At 33.1% G+C, this 18,484-nt stretch overlaps 5 protein-coding genes across 5 annotated transcripts; 1 reads left to right on the top strand and 4 right to left on the bottom strand. All coding sequences in view use genetic code 12, as the record gives it.

Annotated features, from left to right (window-relative positions):
- Window positions 1–136: 136 nt before the first annotated feature.
- CTRG_05551 (uncharacterized protein) lies at window positions 137–1,930 on the bottom strand (the record flags this gene model as incomplete). The annotated part of the gene is made up of 1 exon (XM_002551207.1): window positions 137–1,930. One exon carries the CDS (start codon window positions 1,928–1,930, stop codon window positions 137–139), a length of 1,794 nt encoding a protein of 597 aa, XP_002551253.1.
- Window positions 1,931–2,012: 82 nt separating this feature from the next.
- CTRG_05552 (mediator of RNA polymerase II transcription subunit 14) lies at window positions 2,013–3,629 on the bottom strand (the record flags this gene model as incomplete). The annotated part of the gene is made up of 1 exon (XM_002551208.1): window positions 2,013–3,629. One exon carries the CDS (start codon window positions 3,627–3,629, stop codon window positions 2,013–2,015), a length of 1,617 nt encoding a protein of 538 aa, XP_002551254.1.
- A 436-nt stretch (window positions 3,630–4,065) lies between these two features.
- CTRG_05553 (serine/threonine protein kinase) lies at window positions 4,066–5,676 on the bottom strand (the record flags this gene model as incomplete). Its single annotated transcript, XM_002551209.1, has 1 exon — window positions 4,066–5,676. The coding sequence occupies one exon, from the start codon at window positions 5,674–5,676 to the stop codon at window positions 4,066–4,068; it is 1,611 nt and encodes a 536-aa protein (XP_002551255.1).
- Window positions 5,677–8,703: 3,027 nt separating this feature from the next.
- Window positions 8,704–15,501, top strand: CTRG_05554 (uncharacterized protein; the record flags this gene model as incomplete). Its single annotated transcript, XM_002551210.1, has 1 exon — window positions 8,704–15,501. The coding sequence occupies one exon, from the start codon at window positions 8,704–8,706 to the stop codon at window positions 15,499–15,501; it is 6,798 nt and encodes a 2,265-aa protein (XP_002551256.1).
- Window positions 15,502–16,369: 868 nt separating this feature from the next.
- SUT1 (Sut1p) lies at window positions 16,370–17,281 on the bottom strand (the record flags this gene model as incomplete). The annotated part of the gene is made up of 1 exon (XM_002551211.1): window positions 16,370–17,281. The coding sequence occupies one exon, from the start codon at window positions 17,279–17,281 to the stop codon at window positions 16,370–16,372; it is 912 nt and encodes a 303-aa protein (XP_002551257.1).
- Between the last annotated feature and the right edge of the window lie 1,203 nt (window positions 17,282–18,484).

Genomic DNA, 18,484 nt, shown 5'->3' on the forward strand with positions numbered 1-18,484 from the left:
AATATATTAGAATAATACAATATTGTTGTGTGTATGTATTTTTTTTTTCTTTCTACTTTTTATTTTTGCATTTTTAATTTGACGATTTTAGTTCCTTGTTACCTTTATCAATTCGAACACAAATTACATTGATATGTTATTCTTGTAAATATTGAATAAAACTTTTTGTGATTTCATTCATTATTGGTCCAAAATTATCCTTAGTGATTAAATAATCATAATTCAATTTAATGAAAACCAGCTGTTGTTGTTCTTCCTCTTTATCACTTGCATCATTTGGTTTTTCTTTTTCTTTTTCGTTATCGTCATCTTCAGAATCATTGGCATCAAAATTGATCAAATCATCTTCAATACTTGTAGTAGTCGTAATTGGATGAATATTGATTGTTGGATTCTTTTTATTGGTACTATTCTTGTTAACAATTAATTCATTTATATTCTTAAACATAATTTCAAACAATTTCTTGAATTTCATATTCTTAGGATTTAAATTATCCTTCAAAGAGATCTTAATCAATTCTCTCTTTTTTTGGTCAAATTTCAAGCTCTTGAAACTGATATTAATGAGGATTTTATCCTTTTGAATTTTCTTCATGTTTGAAATGGTTGAATTGATAAAATAAATAAATTGCAAATGATTCAAGTTGAAAAATACCAAATCAAAATTCAACTTACTTAATCCATTAGCTAATTTCATAGTGGATTTACTCATCTTTTCAATTTGTTCAGCAATTACATTCTTCGAATTGATAATTGGATTGATCTCATGAAGATACTTGATTATACCCAATATATTGCTTGACTTGTGTTCATGTAAATATTGATTCAAATATTTCAATATTAATTGAATTTCCCAAGAAGTTTCCTCTTTTGCAACTAACTGAATTGAATGATCGGCTTGTTCTGGAAGCTTAATGACTAAATTGTTGATGTCGTCACTAACCTTGATGGTAATATTGTCCATGGAATTATCCAATATAGTAATCTTATTCCTGCTTAACTGGTCCAAAATCTTGATTAATTCATTAAGTTTGTTTAATGTGTTAAAAATCAAATCTAACAAGTTCTGTTTTGATTCATTGATAACACTAAGTAAATCAACAGTATTGTCAACTTGAAAGAAATTATTCACTTCATCAATTTTCAAATTCAACTTCAACTCATATTCTTTTGAACTTTTGATTTTCAAGTTTCTTAAATTACCAAACAATTTCAAATACATTTCATTCTTTCCCACTAATTGTACTTTTAAAAACAAACTACTTGAAGAATTATAAATTGGTAGTAAATCATCATTATGGATTAACAACATTGATTCATAATGTACTCCTCCCAATGAGGAATCAACATTTGTCTGTAAACTGTTGGTACCAGTTTCGTCGGGAAGTTTAAGATTAAATCTATCAAGAACTTCCTTTTCACTCTTTTTAATTTTCAAAAATCTGACCTTTCTCAAGTTCAATTCTTCCAATACCATATGGTCAATAATCATGTTGGATGAGAATGTAGATAATTCACTAAAGAATTTATAATTTAATTCTTCCAGATTAACTCCAACAAGGTTCACGTTTTCTTCTCCCTTTTGGTCTTCCTTAAACTTGATGATTTGCACCCATTGTATCTTCCAATCTCCGTTGATGGATTTAATTCTTGCTACCCACCAGTACGATCTTGTATTCAATCCACTAACCATATTGATTAAAAACCAAGAACTTGGCCAATTCTTCCTACGGTAGAATTGAACCTTGGACACTCCAATAACAACTTCATCGTTTTCCATCAAGAAATTTGTCATTTTACTCATCTCGTACTCTCCAAGTTTGATAATTCCATTATTGATCCATTCAGTAGTGGCCAACTTGTTATTGATTTCTTTGTTGAATACTTCTACTCTCAACTGGATAATTTGATCTATTATATGACCCACCATGTCTATTTCTGTAATTAATGGCTTGACTATTGGAGGCGGGAGATTGATTTTCTTGGTGATTTGATTCTGTATTGGGGTTGGATCAATGAAATAAAAGAACCCCAGTTAATGGGTTGATTGCAAATACAGTTGACTTGTTTGGAGATATTTGTAACAATAATTGATGTGGAGTAACCATGGATACCTCATCTTCACCAAATTTATCCAACAATTGTTCATAAATCATACCCATTAATAATTCGGCATGTTTATTGACCACAACATTTAGTATTAAATCAACATTTAAATCATCTGAATAAGATTCTTCATCGACACCATCTTCATTAGTATTGCTGTTGTTGTTGTTGCTGTTGCTATTGTTGCTGGCGTTTCCAGTATCATTCAAGTTATCTTGTGGTATTATATGGAATATTTTGTTCAACTCTTCGTCAACACAATACTGACCATTCTTGAACCAACGGTAACTCAAGTTTGAGTTTCTATCAATCCCCAATTCAAGAAATGATTTCCAATTTTTGGATAAATAATGCAGTGACCAATAATTTACAATGATTAATGATTTTCCAGTTTGGTAGTTTATTTGAACATTATTTCTCCACCTTGTATTCAACAATTCTTTAAATTGTTTAGCAATAAGATAAATTTTAAATGAAGTTGAATATCGATGTAGTAAATCATACAATCCTTCTAATCCTTCTTTTAATAATACTTGGTTTGCAATTTTCTCTAATTTACCATGCAGTGAAGCAGGCAATCTTGTAAACACTTTGTCATCGTGATAAGTAATCATGGAAGTCTCTGGATTAATTCCAAATAAAAACTTAAAATCAATGAAATAAAATGGAGATTTATAATAATCTTCTTTTTTATCAATAATCATATCATTTCCAACAGTTATACTAACCTCAAATTCATTAGAAACTGTTATATACACCCGTCCGTCTTTAATTTCATACTGAAACTTTTTGGGTACATCCATCAAGGCAAATCTGGTCATCAATACCAAATTCAAATCTTCCAACACTTCCAATATTTTCTCCAGACTCAAATTTTTAATCTTTATGTGGTTATAAGATGGTAATGTGGGTCTTCCTTTATATAACACTTCCAAAGCGGTTAAAATATCACTATTTGGTAATTTAGCTCCACTATAACCTGTCAAACCATTCAATTGAAACATTAAATTTTCAAATTGAAACTCTTGTAATCTAAACCAATTCAATAAATCAATAAATTTCGATACATCTTTCGATATACTAGCCCATTTAATCAATGTATAAACCTTAATGAAATCTTGTCGTAAAGATATAATTATATCCAAGAAATACTTCTTCCTCTTGATATCGGATTCATCTTCAACATTCATAGATAGATTTTCCACTGCAGTTGTAAGTTGTTTATAAGCTTCTTGAGTATAAAATTTAAGAATATTCGATAGTGGTAATATGTTGGCAGTTACATGTGGGATATCGGGGGTCAGAGACGAGGTAGCCTCTAGTTTGCCATTAGGCGATCCATTTGAATGCTGGTCCATCCTGACAATGGTATGTTGTTGATCTACGGAAAGATGAGTTCTTCTATAGAAAAGGATTGGGGAATAAAGGAATGGATGAAGAAACAAAGAAATCAAGAACGAAAAGAAAAAAAAAAAATTTGGGTTGTCTTTTGGTTGTAAGATTTTTTTTTTCTTCCCTCTCATTTTGTTGTTGGTTGTAAGAACGAAAAAAAAAATGCTGAAAAGTCGCGGAAATGTAAAATGTCGTGTGGCTGGAAGTTAAAATGTCGTCAGGCGCGTGACCAAAATTAAAAAATTGAAAATCTACAAAGAAAGATTTACTCATACAGTTATAAAACCCTTTCCATCAATGGTGTTAATAAATAATAATACAAACCGAATATATATATTCATTTTCTAGATACCTTTCTTTTGTGTATATGAGATATATAATAATTCTATACAAAGTAATAAGTACAATAAATAACAAGTTTTTTTTTTTTTTTTTTTTTTTTTTTCAAATGAATAAAAGAAAAGAATAAAAAAAAAAAAAAACCAAACATTAAGACATAAAATAAACCGCCCTTTCTCCATTCAATTAAATATAGATGAACATAAACAACACCTTTTCCAATTAAACTTATGCATTAAAAATAAAATCTGGAACACAATCTTTGATCCATTTGAATTCTTCCTTTTGTAACATTTCTAAAATGGAGATTCTCTTTTCCTTTCTAACCAATACGCTCTCAACGATTGATTTTAATTGCAACCAAATGGTTTTAATTTCGTCATCAATGGAATCATCTTTTAAATTCTCTTCAAGTTTATACCATTCCCAATCAATCATGGCAATTCTATAACCGGTATTATTTCTAGATCTTCTTCTTTTCATGACTGTTGGGGAACCTTTCGGCGACGAACCTGTAGTAGAACCTGCGGAATTGGTTGGAGCTGGATCAAATGGTAATCTATTTTCTAACATTGAATAAATGCAAACCCCCAAGGACCAACTGTCGCTTAGGAAACCACTATAATTTAAACCCATGATAACTTCCGGAGCAACGTAATCAGTTGAACCACATCTAGTGGTCAACAATTCGTCAGGATCCGCTAAAACTCTGGATAAACCAAAATCACTTAAGTTAATTAAAGGGAAGGGGAAATTGTTGTCGTGATTTTGCAAATGGTGCAACACATCTTCTGGAGAATGAGTCAACAAGATGTTTTCCAATTTCAAATCTCGATGAATTATATTATTCAGATGAAGATAACCAACCAGGATGATCATTTCTGCAATAATGCACTTCAAATATCTCCATAAGATTAGCGGATTTTGTAAAAACTCAAAATTCTGATCCACTAAAAAATGCAATAAACTTCCTCCCTGACAATAGTTAAATATAATATGACCTTGTTCATCATTATTGTTTAGTGAATAATCCAACATTTTAATGATAGAAGGATGATTTAATCTCTTCAAGATATCAATCTCTCTAGAAATGAATTCATCTGGAGTTGAAATAACTTTAATAGCAACCATCTCATCTTCGATCGTTCTACCTAAAAACACGGTACTGAAATTACCATTCCCGATAACACCCTCGATCGACTTCAAAGGTTTTCCTCTAATTATTATATCCTGAAGATCTATAGATATTTCTTTTCCTTCACTAGAAGAAGGTGCAACTGCTGAGGATGACTCGGACGATGATGATGGTAAAGTGATGGAATCTGAAACAATTCTCTTTCTTGGTGTTTTCAAACTCTGAGCACGAGTTATAGGTCTAAATTCTGATGTTATTCTTGGGCGTTCTAGGGAAGATGAAAGATGGGAATTTGAGTGATACAGGCTTTGTTCATGAGTGTAAAAACTATTGTTGTTCAAATTATTGTTGTGTGTGGTAAAAGATGGTTTTGATTTTATAATAGGGGTAGGGAGTTGAGTCAACTTTTCTATTGGAATAGCATTTGATATTGAGCCAGAAGTTGATAAACTTAATGTAGTGCCATCAGGATTAGGATTTAATAAAGCGGAGGATGTATTTAAAGGATTTGTCGGGGTAGGTATTGAGATGGGTTCCCCTAGATTCCGCATAGAGTTGCGTCGAAGTACTGAAGTTTTAAAGTCATCGATATTATCTGGTTGTGAAATTTGATGGTGGTGATGATGATGTTGTTGTTGTTGTTGTTGTTGTTGATTGTTAATATGATGATTTGGTATTTGAATCTTTAAATTGGGATGTGACATAATAGAATATGTTTGAAGTATAAATCTAAATCAAAAGAAGTATTAGAAATATAACTTGGTGTAAAATTTTAAAATCAAGTAAAAACCCAGTGAACAAATGTAACCAGTGAAAAAAGAAAAAAAATAAAAAAAAAAATTCGGGGTGGGTATAGCTATTTAAACCTTGTCGTGGTAGGTAGACGTATGTGGGTCGACCCGTGTGGCAATGGAAAAATAAAACTGGATGGATATAAATCCTAGTGTGGGTAAAATTAACTAGTTAATGGGTATGTGTGTCAAATGAAAAAATATTTCTAGGCCACGCACGCTTAACTGCTCCCGCAATAAAATATTAATAAAAATAATGACCTTTATAATAATTTGCAATTATTTATCTAAACGGGAAAAGAAACAAATCACGCAGAATATTAATGGCGGGGGGTTTTCAACTGATATTTATTGGGAATACTCGGGAATAGGGGAAAGCGTAAATAAATGACAAGTTGATGATCAGGGAAATATGGGAAGGAAGGAAGGAATAATTAAAAGCAATTAGGATAGTTGAAGAAAGAAACGTGATAACTATTCTTCTCTGTTGAGTTTTTAATAAATGATTATTAAATGTAGATTAAAAAGAAACAATATTGCGTTATTTAAATTTTATTGTTGAAATGTGAAAGGAGGAAATATGTAAGTATTTAAATATACATGTACATATACTTGAAAAATATGAGGAGAGATAAGGCGTTATAAAGAACAAACCAAGTGTAAATTAAAAATAAAAACCAAAAAAAAAACTTCAAATAACAAATTCACCGGCTCAACCAAGGTATATAAATATACAATAGGAGAACGAATACAACATCTACACAAATTGGTATACTAAATAATTCAATCCCAGCTTACACGCTTAGTTTAGTTTTGAACTAAATTAGCCTTGGGCTTCATCTTTGTGTAATGAGCTTTATTCAGTAATAATTTTTACATTATTTTATTCAAGATTGTGTTCAACTTTTTCAAAGTGTACAAATGGTTATAACCCACAAATATCTCATGGGACAAACCATTGGTCTTATTCCGTGGTTAATAATTAGTACTTGTCACAAGAGTTACTATTATAAAGACGTTGAACAAAAAAATGTGAGTAATAACAACTGAAATTGTTTTGGGTTTTCTTTTTTTTTGAACTCATCTCAGATAAGATAAGCCCTGGATATTATTGCTATTGTTACTGAACGAGTGGTATATGCCTTGTGCTTCTTTTTCATTTTTGGAATATTAATCCGAGTAGCCTTGTATTGGAATAGTTTAATGGTATTAGCAAGGCTGAAGAGGTTTCAGTAATCATTCTGTATAAAAAGAGAAGTTTCACTGAGGAATAAGTCTCATTTAAGCTCTCTCTCTCACCCCCTCCTTTTTCATCATTCACATCTATCCTCAATTGGATGAAAAAAATAGAAGTGTTTAGTATGTCCCCATTGCAACGAATGATTGAAATGAGAATGTAAGTAATTGCCTCCGCAGAAAGGTGATGACGCCAATCTTTTATTTGCTTTCATTTTAATGAACTAAAATTTAATATCTCGTACATGAACAATCGTCCACCACCACCAACACCAACATTTTTAGTGCGGCCAGAAAGAAAGAAATTGAAAAAGCGAAAATTATTTTTGTATGTGCGACCGATTGGCTCACCTATAATTTTGAAGTCTATTTTTTCCTTCTGTTGGGAGGGGGGTAGGGCGGAGAATGGACGAAAGAATAAACTTGCAAGAGACCAATCAACAAGTAATATGTGTTAAAGAGTTTTTTGTTGGAAAATTATTTGCCTTGTTTGCTTTATACATTGACAGCTTTGTCTTTGTCTATTGTGTATTATTAACCCTGTAGACCTTTTGTGGGTAGGTTTGCTGATGTTGTCCACAAACTGACAAATATTTCTTTTCGAAAAACAAAACCCAATACTCATCGTGTAAAATTTTAAAAGCATTTATAAATTAATTTATCATTACAAGCTTGTTAATAATGTAATACTCGTATATATTCATTTCAATACCTGATAATTCTCCTCATTTTTCATTTATATTTTTGCTGGTTTAATTATACTAGTTTAAAGATAAATTTTTAGTTATATTTTATTTTATTTTATTTTATTTTATTTTATTTTATTTTATTTTATTTTAATTTTGCCTTGTTTTAGTGCTGTAGAGCCTTGTCTAAGCTGGCTTACACAATTCTAACATGAATAAATAAATAGCTATTAAAGGAAGGTGCCGGGTGGTGATTTTGAACAACTTGTATCACTCTGATTTTGTGTTAGATACCGCAATACTAGTTTGTCCAATAATACACTTTGTGTTTTTAGCAATACCGTTACACAGAATACACCTCTATTCTTTTTTTTTATTACTACCCATACAAATTCATACTTATTCCTGGAGAATTCATAAGATTAGTGCCCATAACGTAAGAAATCTCAAAAACATATTTATAAATATTTTGCAACTTTTCTCAGTTAAATAACACCAGGAGACTTCCCTCAAGTCGATTTATTTTGAAATTTGTCTTCTAATTTCAAAAGTTAGCAATATTTATACTCGACTCTTTCTACCTAAAATCGTTCAGTTGGTTTGATTATGCCATGACGTAATTAAATATCACGTGTGAACCATGATTGGCACCACTTCTCTTAATCAACCTTTTCGTTGAAAATTTGCGGCACGAAAAAAAAAACTACTACCAGCACGTGACTTCTATTTGATGTATGTAATGTTTAACTTTTGGTACGACGCACGCTGACACACCACCACTATTTTGAAACAATCTCTCCATACATTTTAGTTAAGCGGGAAAGACAGAAGAAAAAAAAAAAAAATTCTCAACACATTCAGTTCAGTTTTTTTTTTTTTTTCAGTGCTGTCCAGATCCTAAATTCCGTATTCGTATTATTTGCCATTCCATTTCCATTCTATTCATAATTTGTTATACCGAGTAGCATAGCTCAAAGTTATAATTGTATTTTATATACTACTTTACTATTATTAAATCATGTCAGAAGAGAACGATCTAAATAGTCAACCTCAAGTAATTGACCAATTGTTTAATGACAATGATAATGCCGATGATTTCTTTAATACCATACATCATCAGCAGCCACCACAAGTAGATGAAACATCCCAGCAAATTCAACAAGATGAATACCAAATTGAAGAAAGTATACCGCAAGATCAGAATAATGATGATTTATTTGGTAATGATCAGCTCAATGATGATGCTGACGATTTCTTCAACAATCAAATCAATATGAACCAATCGATAAACCAAGATATTCTGCCATTGGATAGAATAACTGATGTTACACGTATTGATCATATTGAAGAGGTTGGACAAAATCTTGATGAACATCATCATTCACAAATACAAGAACCAATCCCATCAGTTGATGAAAATCCTGTTCAATCAAAACCTGAGTATCAAGCAGATTTGACTACATCTCAAGAGCAACATTTTATTTCAACTGAACAAGATATACCAGTTGATACGCCTATAGAATCAATAAGCCAAGTGCCAATTGAATCGACACCTGAACAACCGATTGAACCGATTGCACAATCCGCTACAAGTCCCGTGGCCCAACAATCAATTGAAAGTCCAAAGGTAGATTTAACTCATGAAAGTCCAATGGCTCAATCTACACAGAATCCAATTGTACAAGAATCAGAAGAAGTCCAGGAGGTGCCTGATTCAAATAGAGTCGAATCTCAGTCTTCAAAATTGGATGATTTATTTGCCGTAGATGATGACGATGAAGATGGGTTCCTTGAAGAATTGAAAGCGAGTCAAGTTGAAAAGTCTCATGAGCAACAACAACAACAACAAGTGGTACAAGAGGAAGACCAACAAGTTGAGGAGTCTGGTGAACGAGCCAATGTCGAACAATCATCAGGTGGTGATGAAAAAGTTGAATTTCTTGAAGAAATCCAACGTGCAAGAGAAGAAGCACCAGTTGTTCAAGAGCAAGCGGAGTCGCCTATAGTTCAGGTACCTATTGTTGACGAACCAACTACCAAAGAGCCAGCTGTCGAAGAGCCAGTTGTCGAAGAGCCAGTTGTCGAAGAGCCAGTTGTCGAAAATCCAGTTGTCGAAGAACCAGTTGTCGAAGAGCCAGTTGTCGAAAATCCAGTTGTCGAAGAACCAGTTGTCGAAGAGCCAGTTGTCGAAAATCCAGTTGTCGAAGAACCAGTTGTCGAAAATCCAGTTGAGAAATCAGTTGAACAGCTAAACCCAGAAATACCTTCAAAAGAACAACCTAAATCCAACTTGTTTGCTGACGATAAGGTTGATTTCTTTAGTGAATTAAAACCAGTAACACCACCACAGGAACAAGAACCAGATCCTCTTGACAAATTGGCATCCTTGGATTTAGATGATGATTTGTTATTGGATGAGGAGTTTTTAGATGAGGAGTTTTTAAACGAACCTGTTAGTGAACTCCCACAACTACAAGTCCCACAACTACAAGTTCCACAACAAAACCTTCAACCACAGCCACAAGTTGAACCTCGTATGCGTAAGAAATCGTATGTTCCTGTTGGGCCAATGAAACTGCCTATCTATACTCCGCCGTCTGCTTCTGCAAAACTCGCGCAATCAAATGATTTTGTTAAAAATTTGGAGCAATCCAAAAAGAAGCATGATGCATATGATTTTCCAGATGAATTAATGGTCAATACTACAAGACCTTCACTTAGACATAATGCTTCTACATCATCTGCGTCTGTTAGATATGGCCCACCTTCAGGACATCAATCGGCATCTTCAATATCACCTTCAGGACCGTTAGCACCACCTTCTGCTAATGTTTCAGGTGAATTGAAAACTATCTCACTGGCACCACATGCTCCATCCACAGAAAATGCTCCTAAAAAATCGTTTTTTGTTGAATTCCCAGATGAAGATATTCCTAAAGCAAGACGTCCTGTCAGAGCAGCTCCAGTTAAGGCAGTTAACCAGATTCATTCTCCAAAAGTATTGAATCAGCAGCTCCAACAACTTCAACAGGTGCCACCATCAGTGCCTCCTAAAACCACTAAAACTCCACCCGTGAATCCATATAAACCTAAATCTGGAACCTCGCCAATTTTGCAACAACATGTTCCAATTATTCATCAAAGTGGTATTGCAGCTCCTCCAAGTGCAATTGGTTCCAGTACATATGCACCACCTCAACAACCACCTGTTGCAGGTAGTGCACCTCCTCCTCCTCCGCCTGCTGCTGCTGTGCCTCAGGCTTATTCCTTCCCACAACAGCCACAACAACAACAACAACAACATCCAGTTGCAGCACCACCTCAACAACAACTACCAGCAGCACCACCTCAACCACCACAGCAGCAATATGCGCCACAACCAAATAATGCTTATGCTCCTGCTCCACCTCCAACTCAAACTCAACAGCCAATATCCCCTGTTAATGTATATGCACAACCACCTACTAGTTTGCAGCCATTATCGCATGCTAGTCAATCACCAGTTTTACGTAATCGTCAACCTTCAATCAATACCAATGTTGGTAAAGCACCATCTCAAAATAGTCCATATGTTCCAAATGCAGGACCCTATGCACCACTGAATCAACATAATAGAACTCATTCAAGAACAAATTCATTAGTTGGAGGTAAAGGCAAGGAAGTTAATCCTTATGTCCCTGCATTACAAACAGTTGTTAGTAGTGAACATACACCGCAGCAAACAATTTCACCAACTGGCATGATTCCACCACCAGCAAGAACTCGTGGATTTTCTAATGCAAAGAGTACAGGTGGCAACATTTATAAAGCTGCTCCGAAAGTTGTTAATCCTGAGCAATTAAATTTTAGACAATTTCCAATTTTCAGTTCAAGTGTGGGAACTAAATGTGTCACAGTTATTCCAAATGCTATGTATAATAACCAAGTTCCAAATATTGTTGTTCAACCAATTTCTAATATTTTGAAAGATAAAGAAATTTATGCTGAATTCCCAGGTCCTTTGATCAAAGGAAAATCTAAAAAGAAAGATATTGAAAAATGGTTAGAGTTGAGTTCAAATTATTTAAGAAATTCAAGTAAGTTTGATGAATTGTTATTAAATGATATTTTATTACACTTGATTAAAAATGATGGGGATGTTCATAATAAAGAATTTTTACGTGATGCCTGTAAATTGTTGAATCCAAATATTAATTTCGAAGCTTCTGAAGTAATTTCAAATTTCACTGGTATTGTGGGGGCCACTAATGCACATAAATTAGATAATTCTGGAATTAATACTGTATTTTCATTAATCCAAACAGGTAATTTATCTAAAGCTTGTGAATATTGTATTTCAAGAGGTGATTGGGCATTGGCTTTAATAGTCAGTGGACCAGACAATTTTGCGAGAGTAGCCGCAGAATATGCCAGAAATACATTCCCATTTGTTAAAACTAATAACAAGGTAATGCACATAATGCCAATTATTTTAAAAGTTTTTGCTGGCAATGTTTCAAGTATAATTGAAGATTTAAAAGCGGTGCCAACTGAAGGAGAATATGCTAATTTACACTGGCGAGAAATTATTGCTTCTGTGGCAATTAGTGGAACTTTAAAAGCAGGTGAATTTTTAGTTGAATTTGGTAGATTTTTGCAAAGTCATGGTAATTTGATTGGAAGTGAATTATCATTTATTATGGCAGGATTACCGTTTAATAATACCAACTTTATGGTTTTAATTTCTGGTCATAACTCCATGTACACTGAAGTATATGAATATGCTATTTCATTAGGTAAACCATTATTTTTCCCTCATTTGCTTGCTGCTAAATTAAAACATGCTTCTACATTGGCAGATTATGGATTAATTAATGAATCGCAAAGATATATTGATTATATTAATTCAAGCATTAAATCGTTAGGTAATAAATCACCATTCATAACACCAAGTTTAGTTCATGAATTCCAAAATTTGATTATGAGATTAACAGAGGCAGGTAGTGGAGATCAAGGCAATTGGTTTAGCGGTACGATTAGTAAAGTAAATCTTGATAAAATTTGGGGACAAATTGATAAATTTATAGTAGGAGGGGAAGATTCTCAACAATCTGGAAATCCACAACTGAAATCAGGTAAAGTTGATAATGGAGCTTTTAGAAATTTCAGTCCTTCAATTTCAAGAACTGCATCAAGTATCAATTTACCAAGTGTCAATAATACTCCTGCTGCTGCCATTAGAGGACCAATACTTGAAAGAAAACCAACTACTGGATCAATGGTTCCACCACAATTGGCACCACCGCAATTGATTGCTCGTGGGTCAACTAATTCAGTGAACAAATATTCACCAGGAGTTGCCAACATTGATAAATATGCACCAAGTCCAAAACAAAGTTCTGCATTTCTTCAAGATCATGTTAATACATCAGGATTAGCATATAATCAATCTCCAATGCCACCTTATTTACCAAGTAATTCTCAGGTTGGAGAGTCTCCAAGTACTCAAAGATATGACCCACCAGGAGCAGGAAATAATAAAATTTATGGTTACCAAATAGGTGCACAGAATTCTACTTCCTCAGTTGCATCAATTGGAAATATCAACAATAACATGCACAGCTCTCATCAATATCATCATCATCATCATAATAATAATAATAATAATAATCAACAACCACCATCTGGTAGTGGAAATCAATATACACCGGGCCATAAGAAACAATTCTCTGGATCAAGTATTGTTTCAGGCGAAGGATTGGGAATTGATTTTAGTAAAAATGGAGATGACAAAGAGGTCAATCAACCACAACAAGAAATTCCACCACCTATCTCGTCAGGTGCTATTGTTCAACCAAATGGCTCACCTATTCTTCAAAAGAAAGCTTTTCCACCACCACCACCACCATTAGGTCAACAGCAACAACAACAAGAAGATTCTAGAAAATCATCAACTATTAGTAATTTTGTGCCTTCATCACGACCATCAATTAGTTCAAGAAGAAGTTATGCACCACCACCAGTGGCTGTTCAACCAAATGAATTAGTTTCTTTGATACCTTCAGTTGAACAAGAAATTCCAGATATTTTAGAACCAGTTGAGGATCATGCACAATTAGATGATGAAATTCCAGGTCCTCCACCACCTTCATCGGAACCGATTATTGATGTACCAATTCAAGAGGAGCAGAAACAAGATGTCATCCAAGAATCAATGTCTGCACCTCAAGAATCCGCTTTTAATGAAGAAGAGCAAAGACGACCAAGTGATGTACCACCACAATCTGTATCTGCGCCACCACAACAACCAATCCATGAAGTTGAAAGACACGAAGAACCGGAAGTGGAAGACGAGCAAACTGATAATGCTGAGGTACCTGCACCACCTCCGCCTCCACCAGTTGTTTCTGGACCACCACCTAGAAGAGCTAGTAAACTCTCATCCAGGCCAAATCCATATGCCCCAGGTGGTTCAAGCAGTAGTATTGGAAGTGGACCTAAATCCAACTCAAAGAGAAATAAATACGGACCACCACCAGGAGTTAAGAATGATCCACCAGCTGAATTAACCCCTGATATGAACCAATTTGGAGGTAATTTGGATTCCGTTAGTATGTTTTCATATGGTGGATATAGTGAACCGGCACCAGTACCAGCAATAGCAACAGAAGGCAAAGATATGAAACAAGAAGATGAGGTTAATCCAGAATTGAATGTTGTTGAATCCAAGAAACATGATAAACGTACTAGCAATGTTGATGATTCATATGATGAAGGTGAAGATGAATATCCTAGATATGATGCAATGAAAACAGTTACTAATGATAGTTCAACTCCATTGATTTTGAATCAAGGTAATATTACTCCTAATATTTCAATGTTATCTACACCAAAGAATTCAACACAATTTCAAGCACAACATCATACAATTGAAGGATTCCCTATTCCTGGATCACCAGATGATACAACTAGACCAAATTCTATTATGGGTAATTCAAGAGGAGGAATACATAAAGGATTTTTCAGTAGTAGGTTATCTGAATCACAAAGTGTATTATATCAACAATATGCGGTTGCAGATGATACAGTTGGAGATTATATCCCTACAGTTGAAGAAGAAGACGAAGATGAAGAGGATTACGAAGAAGGTGAAGATAGCTATTCCAGAAGACAGATTCAACAACAAAAAGAAGCTGAGGAAAGAGAAAGAAAGAGACAACAAGAGAAAGAAGAAGAAGAAGAAGAAAGAAGAAAAAAACAAGAAGCGGAGGAAGAGGCTAAACGTAAAAAACAAGAAGAAGATGAAGCTAAACGTAAAAAGCAACAAGAACAAGGAAAGAGAACTTCATTATTCTCAATATTTGGAAGTGGTAAGAAACAATCAGGAACAGGAGAAGGAGAGAAGCAAGTATATAAAGCTCATTTGGGACAGAAAAATACATTTGTTTATGATGAAAAATTGAAAAGATGGGTTGATAAAAGTAAACCATTAGAAGAACAATTGGCAGCAAGTGCACCACCTCCACCACCTCCAAAAATGTCCAAAAAGCCAACTCCAACTTCTAATTCTGCAGCACCACCACTTCCACCAATGGGTTCAGGAGGTGCGGCACCACCATTAACATCATCTTCATCACCTTCTATTGGTGGACCTCCATTACCTAGAAAGAATAACAATAGTGTTAAACCCAAAAAGAGTTTAGCAAATGCCGGGTTAGATGATTTATTATCATTAACAGAAGATGGTAATCTTCAATCTGGAAGTAACAGTAGAGCAAGCGGAGCAGGAAATAGAAGAAATAAAAGAAGAGGATATGTTAATGTGATGGAGAAGTAGTTTTTCTATTAAAGAAAAAAATCAATAAATAAAAAAAGTACAAGTAAATAGTTTATAAGAATATAAAAAGTTTTATGATTAAACATACACCTGGTTATGGTGGTGGTGATGAGGGGGGAGATAAAATGGTATAGATTAGGCTCAACGGAAGATTAAGAAAAAAAAATTTCAAGCTCGGAGTCTTTTGATAAAAGTTGCAAAATCCGATTAGGTAATTCCGTAAAATAAATAAATATATAAATAATAATAATAATAATAATAATAATAATAATAATAATAAGGAGAAGAAGAGGAGATATTGTTCCCTTTGTAAAATACATCACCGTAGTGAAATAAACGACAAAAGGATAAATGGAACCACCACTGAAGTTAACCAACCAACCAACCAACGATACAAATTAAAAAATTAAAAACTCCGAGTGATAAAAAGAGGAGAATCAAAAATGATACAGAAGAGACAAGGAAAAAAAAAAGGTGGGGAATGGCAAAGAACACATAATAATTATACCTACACAAGTAAGATAAAGATAAAGATAAAAAAGTATACATGAATGAATGAATGAATGAATGAATAATCCAATAGACTTTTACTTTTGAATGAAAAAAGTATTGTCGTGTGAATGAACTCAAAATATTCTCCGCAACTTTTTCCCCTCAATTATTAACTTAAAAGGTAATACCCGCTGGTTTTGACTAAAATGTCGCGTCCACGTGAGGATGCTCACATGATACTACAATATAAAAAAAAAAACACAAATATTGAAAAAGAATCAACCCATACGCGTAATAAATACAATTAAATTAACATAAACACACAATTATATACTATATATATATATATATAAAATACCATTTCTATCTATTATTATTAAACTCTCTTTTTCTTGAAATACCCATTTTTAAAAGAACATGAAACATTTAATTTACAACGACAATGTTTACAACTTTTAAATTTTATAAATTTTTCATCATTAAATAATAAAACATAACCATCATTTTGTAAATTAATTTCTTGTATAATACCATTTGATAAATCAGAAAGATTTAAATGAGAATAATTTTCATTTAATTCAGATGATGAAATGATTTGAATTTCTGCATCACATTTAACTTTTCTTAATCTACATGAATCACATGAAGGACCTAATCTTTGTCTTCTCTTAGGTTGTATACTATTACTGCTATTACAACCAGATGTACTTGTGCTTGTGCTTGTTGTGGATGATGATTTGATAGATTTTGATTTTATTATAGGAGATGACTTTGATTGTGGATGTTCTTTATGAATCAATTCAGGAGTATTTGGAGTTGAAAATGAAGATACTGAAGATGACCTACTTGTTAAAGAAGGTGGAGGAGATGATAATGTTTTTTTATTTGATTGTTTAGTCAAGATTTGTTTAGCTTGTTGTTGTTCATCAAATAATACAGCAGAACTTAATAAACCTAATCCATGACTATTTCTAGTAGTTTCAAATTTTGATAAATTAGATTCAGTTAATGAATATGTTTTTGAAATACCCGGAGGTGTAACCAAACCAGTTGGCAATTGATTTTGTGATTGTGATTGTGATTGTGATTGTTGTTGTTGGTAGTTGTTATAATGATTATAGTTGTTGTAGGAATGGGATGGAGGAGGTGTGAGTGGAGGTAATAAAGGTTGAGTAGATATTATAGTAGATATTGGCGGCAATATTGTAGGTGTATTATTATTAGATGTATGTGTATTACTATTATGAGTGCTATTGTGCATTATAGAATGTATTAACAAATCAGACATGATGTAATAGATAATTATATATTATACAAATGTATCCCTTATGAAAGATAATGAAATGGGAATAGGATTGATAAATGAAAAGAAAAGAATAAAAACCATAAAAAAAACATTTTGCCATAAAAAAGGGAAATCTGAAATGATATTTATATTCGTGCAATACATGAGGTGAAGTAAAGTAAGAAGTGAATGAATTTTTTTCACAAGGTTTATTTTAGGAAAAGTCACACTATTCCGATTTTTGCCAATTTTGCAACACTTTCTCATTTGACCTCTGACCTTTGACCTTTGAGGGGAAAATGTCGCAATGAATCATCTTATGGCAAACAAACAAAAAAGAAAAAAAAAAGAAATTTTCTCCCATCCATCGGAGTACGACATTCTCTTTCTTTCTCTCTTTCTCTCTTTTTTTACATTTGCTACTCCTCTTTTCAAAGAAATGTTAATATCTTTTTACATTGATTATTTGTTTTCTATTCAATCCCCTCCTCCTCCTCCTCTTTGAGTTGAGATATGTAACATTTTGTAAAGTTATTAGATTTTAAAGCTTTCTTGGTTTGTTTGTCTTTTTTAACTATTTGTTTTCACACGGTGGTGAATCTTCCTTCTCCCCTCTTTTATTCAAACTGATAAAGAGAGTCAAACTGAAGAGAGACAAAAGAATAATAATAGTACGACATTTTGTCTACCTTCGGAGTTTCTTATTTTTATTATTTCACAAACACCTCGGATAATTAGAACCTTAAAAGAAAATTCATTCCGACTTCTTCCATTTAATTACACAAAATACACAAACCTATTCCCGCAGGCAAGTAGCAGGACGACAGGGCGACTCATTCTAGTCCGAGCGGTTTTATGTCTTTGGTGGACAGAGGGTACACACCTACCATCTCATGATGATTCATTCTGCTTACCAAAATTTAAAAATTAAAAATAAAAAGAAAAAGAACAAATCAAAATTTGATGCCGAATGAATACATGGGGTGGTATTAAAGTTTTATACGATACAACAGAATGTGAACAGTGATTCAATTCAACCCACTACAAATACTAATAAAAAAAAAGAGATCATTCATAAAGTACAGTAATAATCTACATGATAGATAAAGATAAAATGGTTTCGGCTCCGTTTTAAAAAAAAAATTGTTTTCTTCCTTTGATTCGATTCGTTTTTTTTTTATTTTATTTCCTAAGAAGTATAAACTA

Source organism: Candida tropicalis (assembly GCF_000006335.3).
Source record: "Candida tropicalis MYA-3404 genomic scaffold supercont3.8, whole genome shotgun sequence".
Classification (NCBI taxonomy): domain Eukaryota; kingdom Fungi; phylum Ascomycota; class Pichiomycetes; order Serinales; family Debaryomycetaceae; genus Candida; species Candida tropicalis.